Source organism: Chelonus insularis, unplaced genomic scaffold, assembly GCF_013357705.1.
Source record: "Chelonus insularis isolate UGA/USDA-ARS -01 unplaced genomic scaffold, ASM1335770v1 contig_260_pilon, whole genome shotgun sequence".
Lineage (NCBI taxonomy): Eukaryota > Metazoa > Arthropoda > Insecta > Hymenoptera > Braconidae > Chelonus > Chelonus insularis.
Window position 1 is genome coordinate 53775 of NW_023276452.1, and position 26703 is coordinate 80477.

The following is a 26703-nucleotide window of genomic DNA, read 5'->3' on the forward strand; positions in this document are numbered from 1 at the left end:
ATTTTTTTCCTGTTGAATTTTATAATTTCTCATACATGTAATGGCTGTAGAATACTTAGATTATAAACATGTGCTCTCTCGAAGTAAAGCAAGTGTATAAAAAAATGGATTAAAAAAAAAAAGTATTCAACTCGTGAGATTATAAACGTGTTCTGAATAATCATTTTAATTATATTTTGTAAAGATTTAAAAAAATCTCTAAGTAAAGATTATAGAATACAAAATCTCAAGAGAATAATCCTACTGTAAAAGATACGAAAAAATAATCTCATTAATACAAAAAAAAATCCATGTATAAAACCTTGATGATAAAAAACCCCTACAAGAGCACTCTAATGATAAAAAGTTTAAATAAATCAACTAGGATATTTTTTTAAAAACTAATTACATCAGTTACATATGCTTTTTGCTTTTTAGACCCTGTTTTTAGTTACACCTGAAGCAATGTTACTTTTATTCTTCTAGTGTCATGAAGTATCGGCTTTAGTTAATTGGTACATCTAGAAATTTTTGTGGAATATTATTTTTTAATTTTATTATTTATTTTCTCAATTCAAGTTTGTTGTATTAAGTAGAATATTATTGATCTGACTTAATAGTAATTACTGTTCAAATTAACTCAGAATTTTATTAGTTTTAATAAACATTAGAACTCAAAGTTTTTAATCTTCTGCTCAACTAATTATCAATAAATTAAATAAAAAACATAATACGTTAAGAAGCCTGAAGAATCAAAACAATACTTATTCGAATAATTAGTAAAGTTATTTTCGTCCAAAATATTATTAGAAGTACACTTTCTTAATTTTTATAAACCTGGCAAGGAGAAGGTTAGTTGTTTAGACCATACTAAAATTTGATATAAATAGTTCACAAAAATTATCAAATTGATTATCAATTGGCTTGAAATCTTGAATCAAATAGTCAAATTCAAAGTTCAATTTTAAATCACTTTAGTCTTTTTAACTCTTTTTTGAACCAATTAAACACTTGTACTTTTTCTTCATTGGAGTTATTGATTTAATACTTAGAGCATATAAAAGTCTATTCGATACTCCATCACCTAAAATCCTAGTAGAAGAGAGCTTTAAGTTGGCTTGACTGAAAAAGGGGCCACAATAGTGGTGTACCAATTGTGAAATCAGTGTTTTATATGGTGTAGATAAGATTGTAATAATTTTTTAATTTATACGAAATAATGGAGTTGCTAAAGTGTTATAGATTTTCATGTCTTACAATGTCAACTCAACTGCTTTATTTATTATCGCTTTATCTGAATATTATCGAAAAATTTCACATTTTCCTAGATTTCACAATAAAAACTCTATAAAAGTTGTAGCTGGGGTAACTAGATTTTTTTCACAAAGAAAAATAGAAAACATGTCTCTCGAAGTTTCCTTGTAAGTTTGCCTCAACTTTTTACTAGTATCTCAACTACTCTTCAAAACGATTTATATACAGCTTGCGACAGTTCACACGTGTTCCACTGGAATACCCCTCACTTTGGGTAGACTGTCAGAAGTGACCGTTGGATCTCTAAAACTTAGAAATGAGAACGGGTGTCGTTCTTGCAGAAAACTTTAATTACTTACAAAATCTTTTCAACTGGTGATTAATATTCTCTAGACTCTGGATCATTTATAATTAATCCCGTTGATCTTTGCCAAACAGATGAATACTTTATGAGATAATTGAGGTCAATTAAAAATACATCCAAGACTGTATTTAATGAAAAAAAATTTATTTTTTTAAATAATGAATTTTTTGTTCAATGATTTAAATAAATAACATAATATTTGTATCAATAACCTTGACAATATTTCCATCAAAATGTAATTTCATTCGCTATCACTTATATATGTAAACTCTGAAATACTGTAAAATTCAAAGTCACTCTTGTGCTCAACAAACCACAATGATATTTGTGCAATCTAATTGACATTTAGTGACTAAAATAGGCTTTGTACAAATTTCGATTACGTATAAATTATCATTTGTTTAACAAATCATCACATATTGCGGTAATAAAATTACATTTATGATCACAATTTAAACAGTTCTTATGAAAAATTAAATTTTCACCTTTAGTTACCATATGAAATAATGATTCATATAAAGAATCCCATTTATCTGTGAAAAATAATTCTTTCACAAAGTATTTGAATACTCAAAAACACTCTTGATTCCACTTGATTACAAATCGCGAGGATAATTAATTGATTAATGTTCCACTTGTCATGACACTTTGTTACTTTCATTATTTTTACACGATATTTACATTGATAATTAAAAACACACCTATCTCAAGATCCATCAAATTACATCTTTCAAAGTCTTTACAACAACTTTTTCCTTCACCTGAGACTCTTCTTTTGGCTTAGATCCCGTTACTCTAACTTTATCTTTTTTAACTGCTGATGCTGCTGGAATTTTCTTTTTTTTCTTCTTTGTCTGCGAGGTCTTGAGATTCATCGCTTGACTTGCAATATCATCGCGAAAAGCAAGAAAACCAAGTTGAGCGTGGGAGGCTTCGTTGAGAGCACGAGATCTTATGCAAGCACGATACTGATCTGCCGATAATCTCTGACCCGGACCACCGGAACAAACCTGCAAAACAACAGAATACTCATATTACTTTTTGATATCATTATTTTTTTACTTGACAGTTTGTTTCAGTTGAAAGAACAAAAATCTATAAAATTTAATTACAAAAACGTATACTCCGTAATAAAGTTAATAGTCCAATTTTAACGGCACAGTTTCATGTGCGAAAATAATCGAGAGAATTATTCAACGACTAAAACAAAAGGAACGTGTACTACTACGGCGTTCAGGAAAAGCTGGTTTGAAATTTCCACGCTGTGTAACTACAACCTAGTCCACTTGGATCCTTAATTGCCTCGGTTTAGAGCGACACTGTGAGTGCAGTGATTTCGACCGTCGTTTACGACAAGTGGAGTCTACAACCCGAGCCTGCTGATTCTCTCCATTCTAAGCACATGCCTCGTATATTCTCGTACACTTTATTCATACCTCAATATTTGTCTAGGTCTAATTTTCTTGAGAGCCTCACTGCTACATTTTCATCAACATATATTCTATTGCACCACCGAATGCATTTTTATTTAATCAAAGTTTCTTTTATTCATCAGCATTTTTCTATCTTTACGTGAAAAAATGTGATCGCTGGAAAAGTCTTCTCACGACTTCTCATCACTTTATATTGTAAATTTACAGCCTTTTTTTTATTTACTTTGCATTAACATTTTATCTAATCATTTACGTTGCATGATTTTAAATAATATTCCATTTAAATACTGTTTGATTTAGTAGGAAGTTTTATAAAAAAATTAGTTTAAATAAATTTTGACTAAATACGATACTTATCCAATTAAAAGATTAAGTTGGAAAATTTTACGTTTTTTTGGGAAGTCTGATGTTAATTAAAAGTCTGATAATGAAAGATAACTCTTCCGTAACGCTGCCCAAATAAGATTAATTATAATAAATTACGTAAAAGGGAATAAATAAATTAAGTCATTGAAAAGACTTGAAACTGTGAACTGGAATTAAAAATAAAAAAAAAATAGTTTCAAACACTCGTTGAAAAACTTAGAGAATTTTTTTACTAAATAAAATATTTCGGGTTCAATACTTTGTATTTTTTCATCAACTCTTCAAACACACTTTTAAAAACATTTTTTTCATTGAAAATAATTAATTTATAGTTTACCATTTTTATTTCTATACGAAAATGATATGATTGAATGCAACGGTTAAATTAGGACAGTGTGAAATTATGTTCTCTTTCTAATGTCTTAATAACAAATAAAGCTAAAAAATTATAATTATTGTAAATAATTGAATGACAATTGAGATAAAAAAATTAATATGACATCAATCACATACATTTTTGGGTCATATATGTTATAGTTCACACTATAGCGAAGAAGAGATTCTTTCACTACAAACCCAAGTGTTTAGAAACTAAACACTTAAAGTGTTTGCAATGGTAAACATCATGAAAGAACTATGGCAATTTTGTAGTCGACTTTTAATAGCTTTCGGCTATTTACCAAAATGCTATAGCTTGTTTATGGTGTTCAACATTGTAAACACTTAGATGTTTAATTATTAAACACTTTAAGTGATTTATCACTAAACACATGAATTTTTCCGGATTTGCAATGTATACGGTACACAAGTAACACATCAGATATTTTTACCAACAACATTTATTAACTCATAATAAATTTGTAGTTGTGTTAGACAAATGCTGGAAAAAATTTCTAATAAATATTTTATTCTTTTTAAAAAACTCTTTCTACCACATGGTGCATCACTGCATCACAACAGCCAATTATTTCCTATTCAATTAAATAAAGATTAAAAATATATATTAATATTCTACCTTATAAAAAAACACTGTCTAAAACAAGGAAATAAAATTTGCTCGATTCAATTTACGATGGCAAGTAGTAGCGTATGAAGATATGCTCTCAACGTTTTGCGGTGAGTTGAAATCCGTGAATCATCGAAATAGTCACTGGAACTCTATATTGACTCTATGGAATTTCATATAAGCAACTGGTATGCTGCGAGATACTAGATAGAACTATTTGACCAGATAGAAAATTGCTCGTGCAAGCAAGTCTCAGGCATGTCCATATGGAACTCAATTTGCTCCATTGCCGTACAATCACACTAACAAAGCTAATTCAGTAGTCACGTTAGATTGCAGAGAGAAGTCCGTCCCGACCTGTTAACTACTACGTTCAAGCCATTTTATATATAATCTACTTTTTGACTCAATATCAAGTCAGATATCCTAAAGTTGATTATTTATTTTCAAACTTCACCGTATTTATAGTGAGGAAACAAAATTGTAGTTTTAACGATGAGTTTAATTATTCGTAAATGACTTTAAAAGTTGTCGACCTCAGTTTCTCGCCTCACGCCTCTAAGCAACGAGTTGAGTCTAACGACCCCGTCGACACCATCGCCAACCATCTCATTCCGATCGATGGCCAGCTTATTAGCAAGCAAGTTCCGATAATCTCGTTATCTGTATACCTGAGCATAGAGGTTATTGAAGACTTAAGTAAACGAGGTCCCTGGGTACCCATGAGGAAACCGCTAAGTCGTCATCGCCAGATTTACGTTAAATTGCTTTAAGTAATTTATAACTAGAATCCAATAATTGATCCATGACAAGTACACTAATTTTCTCCATCATTTCAATCATTTTTATTCCTCTTTCGAACAAACTTTGATTAAATTTACCCTAAAATTAAAGACAAATTTTGATAGACTTTTTTTTTGTTGATAAAATTTTTAGCAAGGAAAATATTTTATGTATTTGCTAGAATATGCTATTGGAGTAAAAAGGTAACATTGAATAATTTTTTCAATACTGGGTCCAATATCAATTAAAAACCCTATAAGGTTTTATTGACGGAAGAACTTCAAAGAGAATTCATTGAAGTCAAATTAAAGAATGGATGTTTGTAAAAGCAGTTTACATAACTTGAAAATTACTATAAATTTTGTAATGTGAATTATTAAATCATTTATAGAAATAAAAAAATTAATTACAACACTCAATTTATGCAGTTCTAATTAATTTTAAATTGCAGAAATTTTATTTTATTTCGTAAAGTATTAAAATTAAAAACGCAAATTATTTCTTGTTGAAAGTAATTTTTTTTAATATTGCAGCCTTTTATTCTCCTGTGAACATAAATCTTATTTAGTATATGACTTCTTATGATTCAACTATTTAATTTTAAAAAAATTCGATAATTAATAATAAACTTCGTTTGTACGAAATAAAATAAATTTATTACTAACAAATGTTGCAAAAAGTTATTACAAATGAGTTTTATTCAGCAAAACAAATTTACAATCTCAAATATGTTTCCCATAGGATCCTTCTACAACATTCAACTATTTAACACAATGAGTAATTGAAGAAGTTTAAAAAAAAATCGTAACTGTAAGTTAAACAGCAACCAAGTATTCAACGAACGACTTGAACGATATACAACTACAAAGCTTGTCTGACTTTATGACAATTGCTCTACTTTTTTCTCGTTACGACTTGCTCGGATTTTAGTGTGAAGGGAATACGAGAGATTGCATATTCTTCGGTAATGGCGTCGAGTTTACGGAAATGTACTTACGATAATAGTTTCCACAAGCCACAAACTATTATTCTTTTTCTCAGCATATTGTCAACTTTAACGTTGGAGATTTTCTTGGATATTTTTATTGACAATGTATTGTGAAAATGGTACCATAAAAAATGATTAAGCTAGATTTGTGATATTACTTATTAAGAGAAAGGAAACAGATGGATTTGCTATCCTGTCTTAATTTTAAGGCACGATTCTTGACAATTTAACATAGAATCACGATCGTTACGGCAATCTCCCTAATAAGAAGTGAAACTGGCCCACTTCTGACCCGACGATTGACTCCAGCTGATTAGACTGGTCTGGTGTTGAGTTGAGAATGAGCCAGTCTTGCCTCTGCCTTGCTTCTTATTACCCACAAGTTCAAATATTAAGATGACATTATTTCCCTCCTTTCTCTTTGTTTCCTCAAGACTAAATTCAGTTCAGTTTCAACTTCAAAATCTTTAATTCTTTTGATGTTCCAATTGCCGCCTATAATTTAATTCCGTTTTGGGAATCATCAACCTCAGTGAAGATTTTGATGTCTTAAACTGACCAAAAAATCTTATTTTGGTCATCAATGTTATTATAAATGTTTATAACATTGTTTGTATGGCACTGATACATTTTTAAGATTTCAAATAAGTTTTATAAGATCCATTTTTCCATTTCAATTTCAAAGTTATAATTGAAGATTTTTATATTAAAAAAGTATTTTAAATTCTGTCTATGATCATCTACTGAACCTGGCAGCATATTATAACTTTTGTTTATTAAATATTAACAAATATTCATTTATATTATTTGCATTGAAAGCAAATACATGTTTTTATTAATATTGAATAAATATTTCTATCAGCGATCAAAATGAAGTTCTGCGTCTTTGGTTATACCGTAGTCGTAATTGTCTTTTGCTATTTTTTTTTTAATATTACCTTTGGATGCCAGGTGTGAAATATTCCAGGATCTGTTGCTCTGATCACTTTGATACTACTCCGAACATATTTACGATATAAAGTAACATCTTCTCCACCCCATCCAACGATGTCTTCATCAAATCCGCGAACTCTTAAAAAATCCGACCTGAAAAAAAAAATATTTTTTTAGCTTCAACATTTTTTTATTCTTTTCAATAAGACAAGAAAGCCAAGGAGTACAGAACGATCAAACAATTGTATTGAAAGAAAATAAAAGCATTCGAAATAGCACACCTGTACTGACAGGTCATTCCATAGCCAAAGTCTCGCCAAAAGCCTGTGTCTCTAGATATCACAAGTTGATCCCGTTCCGGTGGTACTTCACGTCCCTGAAGCGTGTAGACTACGTGGGGGTTGTAGAGACTGAAGACAATGGGATAATAGACCTTACGCCCTGGAGCTGTGTTCCAACGACACCTGCGACAAAGAATTTCTTGAATTCAACCATCTCTCGAGCTCCTAAACGTCAACATATAAAGTCTTATAGAATTTATTTAATGTTGAGAGAAAAAAAACATTGGTTCCAAATAAATAATTCGGTATCAGAAATTGTTTACTCTTGAAAAATAATTCTGTTTTAATAGAAAAATCTTTTTATTCAATGATTCAACATAACATTTCTTTTTAATAATACTTTCGTATAATGTAAATTAAAGTTAAATAATTGCATGCTTTAAATTTCATTATCTTTCTCTACATAGTTTTTTTAAGAAAAAATTAGAATTGCTATTTTTAACGTAAGCTCTTATAGCAGTCACGTGATCTACCACTAGGCTTCCAACAAAGCTTCTTAAATTGAAGAAAATCGATTTAAAGAATTTTTCCAGAGTGTTTTATTGAATCAATGGATGTTTATTTAGAAAAAAAAAAGAAAATTGATAAAACGAATTCCTAACCTGTCGAGAAATCTGGCACTGAACACAACATCAACATCGCACATAAATAGAAGGACATCTCCATCAGCATTCCAAGCTCGTTCAGCACCAACCCTCAATCCTTTTCCTCTCGAGAATGTTTCATTGAGAGCTAAAAGACGAAGATTTTGATTGGTTCCACCGCTGCCTTTCGTCATCAATACTCGTGACATAATAGCCCTAGCTTCCGAAAGCCCTTCAGTACCAAAGTAGACGACAGTTAAATGGACTCTTCGATCATTTTTTAATCCAATTTTTACAAACTTATCCATAAAACTTTGGAAAGTTGCCGTGCGTCCTGATAATGGAAGTATTATATGAATAAGCTCTTTCTCTCGTGCCTGCTGTTTTTGTAGTGACACATAGTGAATAGGAGCATAGGGTCTCATCATGACGATCTTTGTATACCCAGTATTCATCGAGACTTGCGAGCTTTTGTTGAGTGCTTTAGATCTAAAGTACATTTCGTACTGAGTCCCAGTTGTTGGCTCAACTCTATACAGACCTTCAAGAAAATCCTCTTGAGTATAACGCGCGGCGATGGAAGACACATTTTTATTAAGAGTATCTATAGCTTTTGCCAAAGCCTCCAGAAGGTCTTTTCTTTTAAATCCTATGGGTTTTTCTACAACCCTTTTACCAAGACCTAGGTCAACTGGGTAAAGTCGAGAGAAAGTAAAATGGCTGAATGCTATCAATTCGTACTCATTGTTTAATGGTAAGCCTTGACTTATTTCTGCTAATTCAACTTGACGTCTCGCTGCTAAACAATCACCTATTTCTGTTGAATTCAACGCAGCCACTGTCTCTCCATGTGCTAATGGTCCACCTGGAATTCAAAAATCGATTCTCTTAAATCAACCTTCGAGCCAAAGAAAAAAAATACCTCTACCACACCAGCTTGAATTATAACTACCTCACTGTTAAACCGCTATCATTGAACCCACTATAAATAACCAATCTAGAAAAATCTCTTTGCTACTTTTTTTTTACAATTGTAATAGCTCAATAAAAATACAAACATTCAACTGTTACACAACATTGACTTGATTCTCTAGAATTTTTCAATACTAAAGCCAACTTTTTATTCCAACAGTTTCAGAGAAAAATGTACCGGAAATTTTAATATTTATTTTAAAAACGGAATCGTAGAGCCAACTATAAATGGCTTTAAAATACGAGAAAAAAATAGTTTAAAAAGTTTATCACCATCAAAAATATATGAAAATTCAAAAAAATATTCAACACGGTTCAACAATGGAGAGTATTTATTTAAAAAATTGATTTAATGATGGCAATTTCACTTTGATTGGCAACTTAGCTTCTAAAACAATTGCAGTATTACTCAGAGATGTAAAAAATACTGAAGCTTTCCACTTTATTTTTCTAGCACAAAAAAGATAAAAAAGACTAAAAAGTTGGAACACATACTGCATTTCCTCTGTCTTCATCTTTCTCTTTCTCTCTTAACTTACTGTTCTCAGTTACTATCCACCCACTCCAATCAATTTCACATCGTTTTCTCTGTTTTATATTATTTTTCACTCCATCTTACGCGCTGACGATAAACGTTAAAATTTTCTAGCTAATAAAAATGTTCGCTGAGTTACGACAGCGAACGACAGACCGAATCACTTTTCAACGTAAGTTTAAAGCTTCTCTATGTTGAAATAACACGTTCCATTTTCTTTCGATTCGTTGCTTCTATAGCCCAAACTATTCTTTGCTTCTCTCATGATCTCGTATAGTACTTAAAACCTCTATTATAGCGAATCGTTCTTCTTCTCATAAATGCAGTAGAACGTTTGTTGTCAACGACAAAGAGACTGTGAAAATAAAACACTGTAAACTCTATCTCATAAAAGATATCTTACTACTAAACTTGACTCGATGTTTAAATAAATGAATAATTAAAAATAATTAACTAAATGTAATTGATGTTTTACTGCTGTATTATTTTGTATAGCATTATCTAATTAAAATAAGAAAAAGTAAAAGAAAAGAAGCTTCATGACATTAATTTCTATTCTAACATTAATTTTATCAAAACAGTCATTTTAATTGAATAGTTTTACCCTAGGATAGGGTATTGCATATTGAATGTAAGTCTAATGTAAATATTTTGATTGAATTTTAGGTTGGTGCTATTCTATTGAATAGATTGAACGTATTCATTTATGAATTGCTCAAGCCAGAACACACTGTCCAGTTTCATCAAGCAAAGCCTTATCTCCAAGCTACCTGCTACAGCTTCTTAGCCTTCACACCAACATTAGCTTTATCCCATGCTAATTCAGATCAGCTTAAACCTTGATGTATCCAGTTACTGGAGCTCGCAGTAAGTACTCACTAATAGAACATGATCTAACTATCCTACAGCCAACATAAGCATTTTCTGACCATGTTAATATGTTCTGAAACTTGTCTACAAACATCAACGTACATTAGGATCTCTCTTGCTGCACTTAAGAAGCCTAGTGTTATGCAATAAGAAAATCCCACAATACATATTCCATTCTATCTTACGTGTACCCACCTGTTAACTGGAGTATTTGTAATTTTAATGTACGAATTTCAGCAGTCAGTCGTTCAATTTCAAGTTTTGTTTCTTCCTCTCTTTGATTAACTTCAACAAGGTTTGATGTTGTGATGGGGTCTGTAAAAAATGTATTAAAATTTATTAGCTTGTTACTTTATACAGATTGCATTTATATAACATGCCAAGGTAAAAAACCAAAGACTTTCAAGAGTTTCATAGCTGCTATCAACAAGAGCAACTGATTTATTTCTTCTTAAGTACTTCAAGTTCCATCCCTAGAGTATCTGTCGGTGTTAGCTATAGTTTTCGCGCAGGTGAAAAAAAGCGGCAAGGGTTTACGACCTGTAAAGAATCGAGACAGAAAGTACGATAAATCGAGGTACTTTTTTCTCAACCGTAGTTTCCACCAAGTGTAAGTGAAATGAATGTCTTTGTTCCAAGTTTAATGGGCCACCGAACAGTGCAGCCGAAAAATCTAACATTTCTCGTTCTTCTTACTTCCTGTTATTAATAATTTATTAAAGGTTCATGCTTTTAATGAAATTATTTGAGAAAATTTCAAGAAGAGTATGAATTAAATAGAAGGTAATTGTATTCTTTTTAAATATTTACATCATCATTTCAGTGTAGAGAAGCAGAAGAACTTTTTTCACTACAAATTTCGTTAATATATTCGACGGCAAGAGGTTTCTTGCTGGTAATAATACAGATAGCTGTGGGTAAAAGGTCCTACTATATATTATATACTTAAACACATACAGATATATTTTTATAAAACATGGATCTTCAGTTGCAGACATGCACTTGCAACAAACCAAATATGGAGATTCCTTGGCTTCTTCAGATGCAATTTTTTTTTTAATTTTATTTTTATCTTCTTTTTTGCTATTTTATCTCGGGTCATTCAAAGTAATATGCAATGTAAGAAAATATGCTACACTAGCATATTTTGCTTATTTTCAATTCTGCTCCATGTTTTTCAGTTTCTCAACTGATCTTTGTGATCTTAGAATGAGATAAGATGACGGATCTTTGAATATTCTTTGCATGAAAACTTTCATAGTAAATCAATATCACATAAATGCATTGGTGACTTTTTTATTTAGAATTTTTTTCAGCTTTTTCTTTATCAAAAGCTTTTATTTGACATAAACTTTTTAATATATTACATAAAAAGCTCAGCTTAAAATTCACAAGAAAAAATTAATTGAAACTGGTTGATAGAATATCAATTCTTATTGAATTAAAAAAGAAAGAAGTATATCATTTCACAAATATCTTTTCAGTGTTTCATGTGAAAACAGTAAAAATGAATCACTCATAATTTAATATATTACCAATCGAAGTGTGTTACAGTGAACATATACAAACGTGTTTAATATTAAATGCCATAAACAAATCGTAGATTTTAATACACCTTAAAGTTTCATTGAAGTGTGTATAAAACGATTATAAAACTTCTCTAGTTCGTTTATGGTAGTTAACATTTAACATATTTATATGTGTTTTTCACACAGGCCGATTTACAGTGTAGTCATAATTCTGAGTTTTATCTTATTGTATATAAATGTTTAGATAAAGATAAAAAATTTTTGACGACAGATTTCATTAAGGTTCACAGCTGACATAGTGAAAACTGTGACAAATATGAAAAGAAGGATGAATTTTTTCAAAGGAATTATAAAAAAATACAAAAATCCAACTTTCTAAAAAAAAATTTTCTATTGTTTTTTTAATTAAATTTGAATTACAATTAAATCATTTTGATATTTGTTTGTTAGTCAGTGACAAACAGTTTTTCACGGATTATTTTACATCAATAGTTTAAGTTTGAAATAGTAGTAGTAAATAGTGGCTTAAACATAGATTTGAACTTCAAAAGTTTAATGTAAACTTTAAAAAATCGTTGTGGGAATTAAAGTGAAAGATGAAAAAAATAAACAAATATCCAAGTCCCCATGGAAGGCATCAAAGGGAAAACTTGTTAAATGAAAAATTTTTAAAATATGCAATGAATTAAAATGACTCATCAATTAATGAGCATTACTTCCGCTTACTCCACCTTATCTTCACAAGTATTCCTCCGAATAACTATGACAAAAATTATGAATCTTAAGAGTAAGTGATAGAATGAACGAGAATCATTGCTAGAGTTGATGTGAAGTAATTTTTTACTTTTTATCACACTGTGATTTAATGCTTTGTTTATGTTCCTACAATTTTATTAGAGTGAAAATAATACATAGTAAAATATTGTTGCCATAGCAAAACACATTGTTGTTATAGCGAATTGTTGATAGCTAATATTGGCTTAATTTAGGCAATACACAAATTTATAATAGAATGACTTCTAGGATTTTAAGTTAATTTAAATTCAACAAATATTAGTGGCAGCGTACGAATTAAAATCAGGGTATCGTAATGCGCTTATCATAATACAGGCTGTAATAATAACAATGTGCTTATAACGTGCTTGATATGATCATAGTAGCAAAATATTTTTTCCCATGATAGATTATACATAAAATATTTTATCCATAAAACCTCAAAACATTTTTGACTACATTGTACATCCAAGTGCATTTTTGTTACACATTTAAACGTGTTAAATATCATGTCACCCATTTAATTAACATTGTAGTCACTTTTTACACACCTAAAAATGCATCAAATGTGACTAAAACGTTAATCGAATAGGTGACGACGTCATATTTAATACGTTTAGATGTGTAACAAGAATGCACTTTAATTTACAGTTTACAGCAGACTGTATGTTAAATGTTAAATGACTATAAAGCAATGTTAACAGAATTATTCCAAACTTCACTATTTTAACATCTGCTGGAACATCATATCCAGAAATGAAACTATTGAATTTCAGAGTTAAAACCATTGAAACCCATTAACTTCAAACCTTAAAGGTATTACTACTCACAACTAACTCTGGTGAACGTAATTACCCCAAGTGACCTTATTAAAAAATTTTCATCGCAATAAAAACATTACGTCATCAGTACGAATCAACAAAGCAATTGACATCAAAGCTGGTAGGTATAATTGGAAAACGTTTTATAAAGTAAAAGTAAATAACTTTACCATGTAAAAGTAAGTACTAATTTACACACATCTGCGTATGCATTTTCTACTTGTATTTATTTTCTCATTTTTCCGTACATAGAGTAATGTAAATATCTCATGGGCAAAGTAAGCGGTACAGACCTTCGTCACACACAGAGCATGTATGCACAACCGAGTGCTTTTCCTCCTGTTATTCTCTCGATCTCTCTGATTCCAATACCACCAGCTCACGCGCCAACGAATGTGAGTATGAGTGAGCGATAGCTACATTGCACGTAGAATCACACGTGAGATAGCGAACGAGAGGAATCGGTAGTCGCATAGAGATGAGCACATGCATCTAGTATACATAGGACAGGTGTACTAGATATTTTCACTATATATAGACTAAATCCCAAGGGATCTATTGATCCTACATTCTCCACCATGGGAATCAATTTAATTTTTGTATTTACACATAAAAATAAATAAGTCGTTTTATACTCAGTGCCAGTTTTACTTTCTGTAATTGGAAAATTTATTTACCTTAGACTTTTTATTGTATAACCAATGACTGTGAAATTGCCTACTTCAATCATTCACTTTATTACCTCATGTAATATTTATCAAAACCTTTCGAATAAATTTTTTTCCTGTTGAAGTACAATATTTTATACAGTTTAATGGTAAATAGTTGAAATATTTTTTTAACACTCAGGATAATCATAGGAATTATTTTCATATTTAATTAATGCATTGATAGCTCATGAAAAGCTGGAAAAATGTATTTGTTTAATGCATGAGAGTATTTGGGTTTTTTTTTCAATTTTGAGTTTTCCAATAAATTTTAATGAAAGCATGTAACATTAAAAACAAAAGAACAAAAATAATATTTCAAAACATTGTAAAAAATGAAGATAATAGATTTAATAAGAATGTAAATCCTTACAATTTTCTCCGGGCCAATTCCACGTTTTTTTCATGTTTTTACTTGTGTGAGGAAGACAGTTGGAAAAGCGAAAAGCCCGGATACAACCACGCAAATAATTGGAAAGTTTCTTTTATAAAACCTCTATTGAAAGGGGCCAAGGTTTTCTTTCTCGAACACTCAGTTTGCGCAAAAAAATAACTCTTCAAGTTCTCAACGCGATGACCTATACTAAGAGATAGGAATCAAAAGGAGATGGAAAAAGGAAGAAAAGAAAATAAGGGATGGCATCAGAAGATACGGCGCAACGACTGGAAAGCGATAACGCCTTTTAACGAAACTTCGAAAGCATTGGGCTCAGTTTATCTTCCACGATGCCATGGAATTCCAATGGCGATTTCTTGGACTCTCCAACTTCTTCTTCTTGTTCAATTCTCCACTACTTTATCGGACTACCCCTGATTTGCGTAATCCGATGTGGAATAGTATAACTTTCATACAAGATGTAATAAAAAAGTCGGCTACTTTTGCGTGGAACTTTTCAAATAAAGTAAATAAGTAAATAACGTGAGATGTAATTTTACAACTAAGAAAGTTGTTTCCGACTTGACATAGGTATTTGCATAATTATAATGTAAGTTCAATATCTTAATCGAAATGCAGGTCGACAGCAAATCATCTATAGGAAAGTTTCAAGAAAATGTAATTTAAGAGAGAAGCTTCTTGTGAAAATTTTATTAAAGAAAATTTATTTTTTATTGCTTTTCGAAATTATCCTTTTTGACGGATTTTATGATAAATACACCAACTTTTAGAATTACTTTTCTATAGAGGAGAAGGTAGTATTCTAATGCACATGATGTGTTTTATTATGACGTCATCTATTTGATGAGCATTGTAGTCATTTTTAACGCATTTCAAAGTGTATTGAAATAAAACACTACGATTTGCAGTGAACCTGAGTGTAAATTTATTTTCTGTTTTAAAGTTGAGATAGTAGATTTCTCTCTCGTTCTCTCTTTCAAAAAATTTTACAAAGATAAAGAACCAAAAAACTAGTTTCATTATTAAAACTTTCACACTATTTATTACACACAAAATGGCTTAGAATAAATATTCATTGGTTTAAATGTTATGATGATGCCCTTCCCTTCTCACAAAATACAAAAAATATTGGGAATTATTTGAAAATGAATTGAAAGCTTTTAGAAATTGCAATTTAATTCATTTACAACGCACAGATTAATCTTTTCAAACTAACCTGTATTATGTTCCATAAATATTTTATCTGACTGAAAAAACTGCGTTTTTTGCTTTCATTTTTTTTCAAAATACAATCCCGATTATTAGTTTATGAATACATATCTTCATTCAATGAGTGTAATACATATGTCGAAAACTTTATGAAAATATGTTTTCTCCATATTATGATCATCACAACTCACTATCGGAGAAATGATTATTTTAATACAATTTTATTTGTCTAAAATAGCTTATTAGAGACTTCTTAAGTACGTACTGAGTTATTTACGTTTCAAAATCCTCTGAGTAATTTTCTTAGATTTATGTTGAGGACAGGATGTAAGAATGGTACGCTCTCTACCGCGGAAAACCAGGATACCCGATGAGTATAATTTTCTAGGACTTTAATCGTACTTATAGCATCAGCTTATTTTTCCATGCTTTGAACTAATCATCAATATAATGGAACATCCCTCGACATAATAGCTTGTTACGAGCAAAGTAGTATTATTCAAAAATTAAATTACTTTCATATTCCTCCTTCGTTAGCTTTTCGTTTAAAGAAATAAGAATAAATAAAGAACAATCGTAATTCTTCATTACACAATAGTTTGGAACTTTTCATTTAAGAACCGACAGTAAACATTTTTACAATAATTAAGGCTCACTTTGAAATATTGAAGCCAAATTCTATACCGACTGTTTTTTTTTGTTAAGACTTTCATTATGTTTTATAAAGTATTCAGTTAAAGTTATTATAACTCTTGTCTTTTCGTTCAATTACATAATTACCAACTTTTCTGAAACTTACACAAAAGATTAAAAGGTATTGTTAATAAAAGCAGTGATCATGAGTCTTTAGAAATTGCAAAATAATTTTTTTCTTTGCGATTTTTTATTCTATTGTAAAGTGATTTATTTTTATCTTGATAAATTGCATTAATCGAACGATAAGTGCATTGAAATGGAAATTTACTCGATTCGAACAAACATTTATGAAATATTTTCGATAAAAAGTGGATTAAGAGATATAATGATTTTTTATTTGATATTGTGGACTAAATTCATGAATTGTTCTTTTTTGAATCCTTTATTGTGTGTTGATAAAAAAGGTTTATCCCGTAGTGAAATATTTTTGTACTCCGCTCTTCTGTTAGAGTATTTTAGTAAATTTTAATTATTTATTCACTTGAATATGCCATTTGAATAGTTGAAAATTTTATGAACTGCAGCAAGTATGATTGACCTACTTGTTTTATGTTTTGTTTCTTTGATAATAAATGAGATTTAAGTATTAATCAAATTATTTACAGCGATTTAATATTTTAATCATGTATTAAACTGATTTATTATGGACTTTTCAGCAAGATCATTTTAATTCTATGCTCTAATAGGTTCAGAGAGTTCATTAATCTTTTTCCTATTTTCTAAAAATGCATCAACGATCATCATTGAAAGTCACCATGAAGCAATGAATATTAATCAATTTTTAGGGAGCATCATTTGTTTTTTTAGTATTCTTTTGTACTCTAAATCAGCTAATTATTCTTATAAAGATTAAAAAAATTATCACAAATCGATTATCGAAAATTGAAACACGCAAACTTCTTTTACATTTTTTTATTCAGAGTTGGTAGCAAGTTATCATTATTATTTATAATAAATATATGAATCTACGCTAAGAGGAATATATAATTGCATTTAATATTACGGAATAGTTCGAGAAAGAGTCAGCTGTTTTCTGTCAGATGAAAAATTAGCACAGGATTATAAATCCAACTATGGAACTCAACTATGATTTTTAGAGGGTAGACACTTTATATAATTCTAGTTAATTTTTGTGCGCACTCTTTCTCTTTTAATTTTTGACGTAGAAAAGTTCCATTAAATTATACACTAATATTCACTTAATTCGCAGTTTTTTTGTTATAAAAAAACGACTTAATCCGATTTAATCAAACTTTTTTAGAAGTCTTTTATGGCATATATTATTATTATCTTTTGAAAATGTTCTGGGGAATTTTTTTCATTCGTAAGATATTATGAACTACAAAAACCCTACATACCGCGAATGTATGTACATACATACGTCTATACAATTTTCCCATAATAATAGAGTTATTGTATAAAATTACTTCTTAATTTTACTTTTTTTTTTTCATCGTATTAAAAAATGAAAAGACAACAGTAATATGAATTTCGAATTAAGGGATCAATTTGGAAAGCCAATCAAATTAAAAATAAAATTTATAATATGGAGACAAATTTAACCAATAAAAATAAAGCAGCAAACTTTTTTCCGTGTCACCTTCTTCAGTATAATTGATACTGATTGTGAGTTTTTCTATTGTGTATTTGTCGTTCAAAAAATTTTTATCTCTATACTTTAGAAACTTTACTAGTCATTTTTTGCTCTTATGCACAGAAAAGAATTCCCTTAGCGTGTAAAGATAGCTCACAGATTTTCTCATCTTTATTGTTTCAAGTCTTTTGAAGAATACTTTTTTCTCTGCCTTACAATAACTATGATTAATTTTTTTATTTCAAGATTTGCTGTATCTTGCTATTCTGACACTGTATATTAACACAGTACAGTGTCAGAAAAAAAATAGGAAAATAGATTCAAGATATTTTAAGTATTGTAAAAATATTAAACTCTATTATTCTTCTGTATCAAACATATGCAATCAATTTTTTATTTCTCATGAGGATGGTAGTTGTTTGTTTTATGAATTATCTTACTGTTATTCGCAAGGGTCATGTTTTCTAAGTGAAAACTAAGTTCAACTTTTCGCCATCAGATGGTGCGGTTAAATGCTTCTCGCATGTAATCATGCACGAGGGTGAAGAAATATATATAAACTAGGACGATCAAATTCTTGTACTTGCTTCGGCAGTACATATACTAAAATTGGAACGATACAGAGAAGATTAGCATGGCCCCTGCGCAAGGATGACACGCAAAATCGTGAAGCGTTCCACATTTTTTGACGTTTTTCCTCACTCATGAAAATTAGCTGATCAAACCATTTTTTTTTACATTGAATACAAATTTATATCAATATATCAAAAAAAAATGGTGTCATAATGAAATCAGTCATATTTTTTATAACATAATAAATTTCATCAAAGCTAATGAGATTGATATAATTTTGGGCCAGTAGAGCCTTAATCTTACTTTTTGCTAAAAATTTTGATATCTATTTTAAAAAAGAATAAATGACTATGTACTGTTCCGCGGATATATATTTTTAGTGAATGAGTAATGTATGTCAAGTTGTTTTAAACGATTAAACGTGGTTTTTACAGTTAAGTGTTACTAGAAAAAATAACACCAATCGTTAATAGTAGTTTGTTACAACAACTCAATTTTATTTAGAATGCTTTAATTTTTTTTTTCATGCTCAGTTATTAATAAAATGGTAAATTTAAAAAAAAAATGAAAATTGTTCATAACAAATATTAGATAGTTACTGATGTGAACCTCCAGGGACACTTTCACACCACAGCTTTTTTAATTTTTAAAATGAAATATTTATTTACTTTTATCAGTAAAATAAATTTTCATTGTTCAGGAAAAAATGAATTATTTTTACGCTATATCAAATATTTTTCAAGTATTTAAATTCTGCATGATTTTTTAAAGTGATTCAATACGAAACGTGGAAAGATAATGTTCTATCTTATATAGTGCTTTTTATTGAACGACTTTAATCCAAATAAATGTCCTCCTTACTGTTTATCCTTTTCCTTCTCTTCCGGTTGGGCGTGGACGCACAATAGTATATTTGAGACATCGCACTTTTCTGGCTTGTCTCGGATCATTGAACTTGACCCATATTCATACATAGGCCATTGGCCAGTCAGCTGATATGTGTCATCTCTTTTCATGTGGTGTCGCTCTTGAATATCTAGTCGATTTAGGAGGGATAGACGTATTCCCAACGCGTGGATATAGGTTAATGATGTGAATGACCCACTTCTTACCCCTTTGAGAGCAATAACTACACTTTTTATTTTACTAATCCCTATAGTATAAGTCGAAGAAACTTTTTATTATTTTATCGGTTAATTTAACTGATAAATTTGTAAGATACTGAATATATATTCCAACAAATATTCAAACTCTTGTTTTAAGCCTTATTAACCCAGTTTCTCATTAATATAAATTATTAAAAATTTTTTTCATTGTTACATGAATTTTTTTTTTATACTCGATATTAATTTTAAATGAGTTTAGAGCATTTTATTCAACGAAAAAATTTTATTCATTAAGTTTGAAATTTATTTAATAATTGTTGGATAAACTTATTTCATTATTACTAAAAAATGCTTACCTTGAAGAATAAATAATTATTATATATTGCTTTCCGTGACTTTTAAAAAATATGAGATTTTCGTGGAATAAGAAAAGTGATAAATCATAACAGGAAATATGTTACTGAAAAAAATGTTGTGATTTATTCGGAAATAATATATTCAAATTTTGCTAAATAAAAATAGAAAAATAAATTGGTTAAATATATTTTTTTTTTATTTGTAAAGTCATGAAGTAATATTGCAACGTAATTATATATATTCTTATTTCAAATATCGAAAAAGTTTTTTCTCAACAATGAGAAAACATCGATACACAATATACCTATCTATCGACGAACTGAAGACTGTAAGATGTAGAATGCCAACGAAAGAGAAAAACTTTTTCTAATTTCGAGTTGGATAAGTTGAACGAAACAGGAGTATGTACGCGGTCTGCAGTAACTGCTTGAAATTTTTCAAGTATCATGAAGGAGAAGTGAATAAAAAACAAGAAAAAAATTACAAACGGAATTTACAAGTTGAAGTTAAACTTATTCGGACGAATTTAAGATCAATATGGAATATTACGAATTTAGTGTTGACTGAATGATCGAAATACCTGTTATTTTTACATGACATGCCAATGGATTCAGTACCGACTAGTGATCGAATTAAACTTCAAGTGTACTTTAAAATATGTATCCTCGGTAGACATGAGCTCTGGTTGGTGATCCTCAAAGTGTATTTGGGAAGCTTCATAATAGTTGCTCTCGGTATTCATCAAGCCCTGCAGCATCGCATCTCTCGATCAAACGTTCCCAACTCAGAATAGTTTGAGTGTAGAGTTACATTATTAAGTGATTTTGCTACATGTTGATATGCACACTGCATATTTATTCTGTGCTGTTATACTGTGTTACTATGAATTCAGTATCTTCTTTCTAAACTATTACATCTTCACGATTTTCATCAATTAAAATAATTTAATACAAATTATTAATTATGTTCTCAATCTTTTTTTTTAAATATTAAAACAATTAATAATTATCTCATAACAATTTCTATAGAATTATTATTAGTAATGGTAATTTATTCATTTACCATTTCTATATTGTCCTTATTCATTTCATTTTTTTTTTATTTTCAATCAATACTGATAAATGGTTATTTTCGTGATTCAGAAAGTACCTATCTAATTATTAATTGTATAAAAAATATAAATAAGTGACATTTGATTAACATTGTTTTGATTTTACAACGTTTTTATGTGTTTTAAAATCGAGACAATGTTAATCAAATAGGTGACGTCATATCAAAACACTTTTAATGTTTTAAAATAAAATACCAAAATTTACAGTGGGTAAATAGGTAAAGTGAAACACAAAGGGAAAATGAAACATTTATAAATGAAAAAGTATTAATGAATTTCGATGAAATTACATCTTAATACATTAATAATTAACAAATGCTTCAAACGTTTCTAAATTTATTTAAATAAATTATTGAATTATTCTCTACTTCACTTTACCGTCACTTTTTTTGTAGTTTTTTTCATCGATTTTCAAAATTTTGATAGATCTTGACGTATACCGATTTACGAAGAATGTCTGTAGGGGAAGGTGGGGTAAAATAGAATACCAAGAAAAGACATAATTCAACAAATTAACTAATATATTAACATATTTTAATAATTTGGAATACATTAATAAATTGGGAAATTGATTAACAAAAAGTGCAATAAGCGTTTTTGAACTTATTTTAATAAATTAGGACATTTTCTCCAGCATTTCATTTTGCCCCCGCGTTCCACTTTGTTCTCCCTTCCCCTATGTCAAAATTTTTCTCGTCACGATATCTTGAGAACAGATAAAAATATTAACTACGACAAAAAATCAATCGATGACCAAGAAGACAAGAAAAGAATTTCATCAAATTCAGTACAGGCAAGATTTTTTTCATGACATAATAAATAATTTCTTAAAAATTAATCAGTGGTTAACAAAAATTTCTAAAATGATTTCAAAGTAACCATAAATAATTCTCTTCGCAATTGTTAGAAATGAAGAAAAAATAATAAAAACTAAAGATTATTGAGTAGGAATTACAAATTTTGTGATGGTCAATTTATCAAATAAAAGTTGTAAATAAACTGTTTATTAAATCTTCTTTTTGTTTGGCAGATGAGAATTTTTTCTTATGTAACTTAATGTTTTCATGGCGTAATGAAACAACATAAGATTGGAAAGGTTATTAATTATCTGATTACTGATTATTTTTTGAACATCTTTCAATGGTTGTTTATGTCAACCATCTGGTTGTCCTTAGACCAATTTCTAAACTTTAATTTGATATTAAATCTACCAAATCAAAACTTTTGTTCGGAATCATTTATAAACAGTCTTTTTCAGCTTAAATTGGAAAATATTGTGCTTATGATCTTCTGCTACGTCAAATTTCAAAGTTAAAATTTAACTGGTAATACCCGACAAGTTTTGATTGTTGGTTAGTCAATTTTGATGGACAACAAAGCATTCTTTTTTTTTTTTGTTTTGAAGTACGGAATTTAATTTTAAAAGTAGGGAAGTATACTACAATCGTTTGCTACACTAAGCTATCGCACTAGTCAGAACACAAATTGGTTTATTTTTAGTCCAATATTGAACCAATCATTGTTTGTACGAAAGCGAGGGTAGACACGTTTTACAAAATATACAGTTTAGAATATATTTTTCGCTGCTTTGATTTTTTTCATCAAAATTAATCTATGGTTATTTTTCCAATTAATTATTTCTTAAAACAACACTAGTATTAAATGAAAAAAATTTCCACTGCACAAATAATTACAAAAAATTCTATTGAACAAAAAAATGCTCAGTCTTGTCAAAGGAAGTTTTTTTTTAAAAAGTTTTCTTAGAGTGTAACTCTTGCAGGTCAGTCAACCCTCAACCCCTACACTATTTTTAGACACAAGATTCTTACACATGAATCGTTTTTCCCTGTAACTTTTTACAAAGACTAAGGTTGTTGTAAAAAAAAAAAAATTATTGGGATGATTAAAACGCAATATTTTTATTTTGACTTCGGTTGTGACGCAGAGTTTTAAATTAAATGCAAGAATTGTTATTAGATGTAAAATAGTAAGGGAATGATTTGATCGTGGTTTAGTTTTATGTTAGTTGAGCGTAAGAGTTCTTGCGATACAGCTGTTTTTTTCTTGTATAATTTTATATCAATAAATTTATAAAAGAAAATAATTATTAATAAATACATCGTTTCCATATCCTCATTTCCAATAAAAACGAATAAATTAAAAAAAAATTTGATTGTTCAGTAAGTCTTGTTCTTATTTTTTTTTTACAACAATCAGCGATATAGAGATAGATTAGCTTTGCTTCCTACTAGAAAAAATTCATTTACGATTTCTTACGGTGATATCTTAATTCTAATCTGTATTCAATCCATGGTAAATTGTCAATAGTTCGAAGAAAATGATAGTCGTTTTTAATACGATTAAAAAGTTTGAGAAGAGTAGTTTGATGTAATTCAAGTTGGGCAAAATTTCGTTACACGTGGGATCTAATGAATATTCAAATGTTAAAAAGTACTTGGGTATATACTATTTGTTATTTTAAAACGATGGGAGTGTCTGAAAACTTTACAATTATAACTTCATGCGGTTATCCATATTCTCGAATAAAATTACATTATCGCAGGAAATAATTTATTTTTAACTTTTTCAACCATATTTGAGAAAAAAAGATTACCTCTTTATGTGCAACAGATTTCTCTATATTTTCGTTGTGGTGAATTAAAAAAAAGAAGTCGATGAAAGTTTTTTTTTTTTCTTCAGTTTCATTATGACGTCGAATAGTTTATTATTCTCTTTAATTACTCGGTATCAGTCATTAGGGAAGCATTGAGAGAATTTATTCACGCATTTAATTACTTTCTCTATTTTTTTTTTTTTGCACGGAAATTGGATTCTAAATGAATTTATTTTCTCAAGACTTTGTGAATTTTTGTAATTGTGTGAAAATAAAGTAGTCACATTTTTTAAAATAAATTCTAAATTAAATTTCGGTTTAATTTAGTTTTAAAAATTATTACATTTTATAAATTATCAAATAATTAGTCGAAAGTTTATTTATATATATATTTTATCTAAGAAACATGAAATATGTAAGAAAAGCCAAGACAAGACACCTTTCTAGTCCAAGATGGATTTCTACAAAAGTTCATCCAGGCTTTCCATGGCACCACGATTCAATGATAAATTTCGATAAAACCCCCCAAAAAAACTGAAAATAAAAAATAAAATTTTTTGATATCGTTTAATTTTCGAGATATTGTAATTATTACTTAAAACTGTGACCTTTTATACACAGCAAATTGCATTTTCATGAAATTTTTTTAATTATTTAGAAAATCAACACTACACAAGAAGCATAATTACTTTTAGCTTTGTTTTGGCATGTTCAAAAGATAAATTATATGATGTCTGAATAACTCGTGTAGTACGCGCCCTCTACAAGCTAGTATTATCTAAGCCAGTTCATTATAATTTGCAAAATTAACCATACATTTCAACAGTTAGATCTAATCTGTTATGAACAAATTAATATTATTAATTAAAGGAGAGTCCTAGTCGTATAAATAATATTTATATTAATACATTAATATGAATGAATTACAAAATGAAAACACAATAAGCAAACATCTTTTTACCTTTAAAATCATTTCAATGAAGACTACTTTTCGAGTAAAGGATAAAATCTGCAGTTACGATTATTTATGGTGAAAAGGAAGGTACTTTATTCACGTGGATGCTCATCTAAAGACTTCAAAGATAAATCGAAAAATCTTGTCGACCCTATTCCATCTCTTAGAATAGCTCTCGACCTTTGTGCAAAAAATCAACCCTTATCCTCTGCAACCCTAGCGTACCAAATGATTATCCTCTAGTAGCTGCAGAGATTATTGAGTGCAATTATTGCTGTTTTCAGTACAAACTCGTTGATCTCTTTTTTCTTCATTATTTGTAATAATTAAATTTCTCATTTTACTTAATTAAATATTTTTTCTATTGATTATTTTATCTGTATTTGTTTTAAGAAACTCTAATTGATCCACAACATTAAATACATCTTATTCTTAAAAGTACTAAGTGAAAGATCATCATCATGTATTTCATAATTAATTGAAGAATTAAATGACTCAAAAGAATATTTTATAGTTTACTTTGGACACCAATATCTCAGGGGTCATGAATAAACGGCCTTCAAATACTAATTAATTTCAGATGCAGCCATTTATCTTCTGTATTGCGGTCACGTTTTGGACCAAATGTTGATAGTTCTGCTCTAGTCGGTTCTTTGAAAATATAATGAGAGTGATTTTTTACTTCTATCTAATTACTTTACTCTAGTCTTTTGATTCTAAATTTTATTATCAATTTAATACAAGTCACGATTTCTATTATTTATTCAAATCAAAAATTTCAATTTCCAGTTAAAAAAAAAAACAAACAAAAGAAGTTTTCTCTTCAGTTTGTATTCAATATACTTTTTCTCACACTAAATTCACTGTCGATGGACAGTACAAATCGATCTAAATATTAAATACTTCAGCACTTGAACTGAAGTGGAGCCTCTTTTCTAGCTAGATTTAAATATTTGCACAAAGAAAAATTCAATAGTTGATAATTATTTCTGTTATTTAATCATCGAAAATAAAGAGTATTTTAATTGTTGTCTTATGTTAGAAAAGTTATATTGAAAAAGTAATGATGCACGATTAGTAATGACAGCATGTAGAGAAACAAATTGACTTACCTGAAGTATCAATGAGGTCAGTGTCGAAACTGTTGAAGCCACATCTATTGAGGAAAAGGAGTGACAGCAGAGAGAGTGAACAGACGAGGACGAGAAGCCTCGACAATAGTCGAACTCCCAAAACGCGCAACATCGTGTCCCTGCGTCGTCTGTAATCACATGCGTTCCACTGTAACAGGATTCAATTTACCTTGCTGGCAAACTATCTCATGCATTACTCCGCAGGGTTTAGCACCCCTTACACACACTCAAACTATTATTTGACATTGTGTACATGATTTGAATTTACTTTAATACACATCATTTAGTCTTGGATTATTGCTTTCGGTTCCCTGAAGATTATGTAATGTCATCAAGATATGTTTAGAGGTAGAGAAGATGAAGTCAACACTTTATGTGTAGCAAATTAAAGTGGAAACATTAAATAATGAGGATAAATTTAAAGGCTGACAGAAAATAAAATGAGAAGGACTAGGGAGTTTCGGTTTCAAGTTATGCCTGGCTGGTGCAGCAATGAAATATTGCTTCTTGCTGCTCCCTCTCACCCTTTGGTGCTCATCTTTTTTCATCCTATACTCCATTTCGTTGTGCTCAAGCGAGAAAGGAGGATCCAAGTGCCACGAGCGCACTAACAGCGAGCAAGGGTTTGGCCCGTTGCCAGAATTTTCCTGTCTAAATCAATCATTGCGTTTCCCCTCTTTTGCTCCTCTAGAGGATCACGTTCTCCACCATCTGACTCT

The 26703-nt window shown here is 29.5% G+C and overlaps 1 protein-coding gene and 1 non-coding gene across 2 annotated transcripts in view; one reads left to right on the forward strand and one right to left on the reverse strand.

Moving 5' to 3' along the window:
- Window positions 1–1832: 1832 nt before the first annotated feature.
- Window positions 1833–26703, reverse strand: part of Csgalnact (Chondroitin sulfate N-acetylgalactosaminyltransferase) — a 67570-nt gene continuing 42699 nt past the window's right edge. Inside the window, exons 4-9 of the mRNA XM_035079900.1 lie at window positions 25964–26112; window positions 10604–10723; window positions 8050–8896; window positions 7388–7570; window positions 7112–7259; window positions 1833–2607 (exon numbers count right to left, since the gene is read on the reverse strand). Of these exons, the coding sequence (XP_034935791.1) occupies window positions 2314–2607; window positions 7112–7259; window positions 7388–7570; window positions 8050–8896; window positions 10604–10723; window positions 25964–26112 (1741 nt within the window). The 3' untranslated portion in view covers window positions 1833–2313. The remainder of the gene's footprint in view (window positions 2608–7111; window positions 7260–7387; window positions 7571–8049; window positions 8897–10603; window positions 10724–25963; window positions 26113–26703) is intronic.
- LOC118064976 (U6 spliceosomal RNA) lies at window positions 18715–18821 on the forward strand. Its single transcript, XR_004690125.1, has one exon. It is a non-coding gene; the product is annotated as a U6 spliceosomal RNA (small nuclear RNA).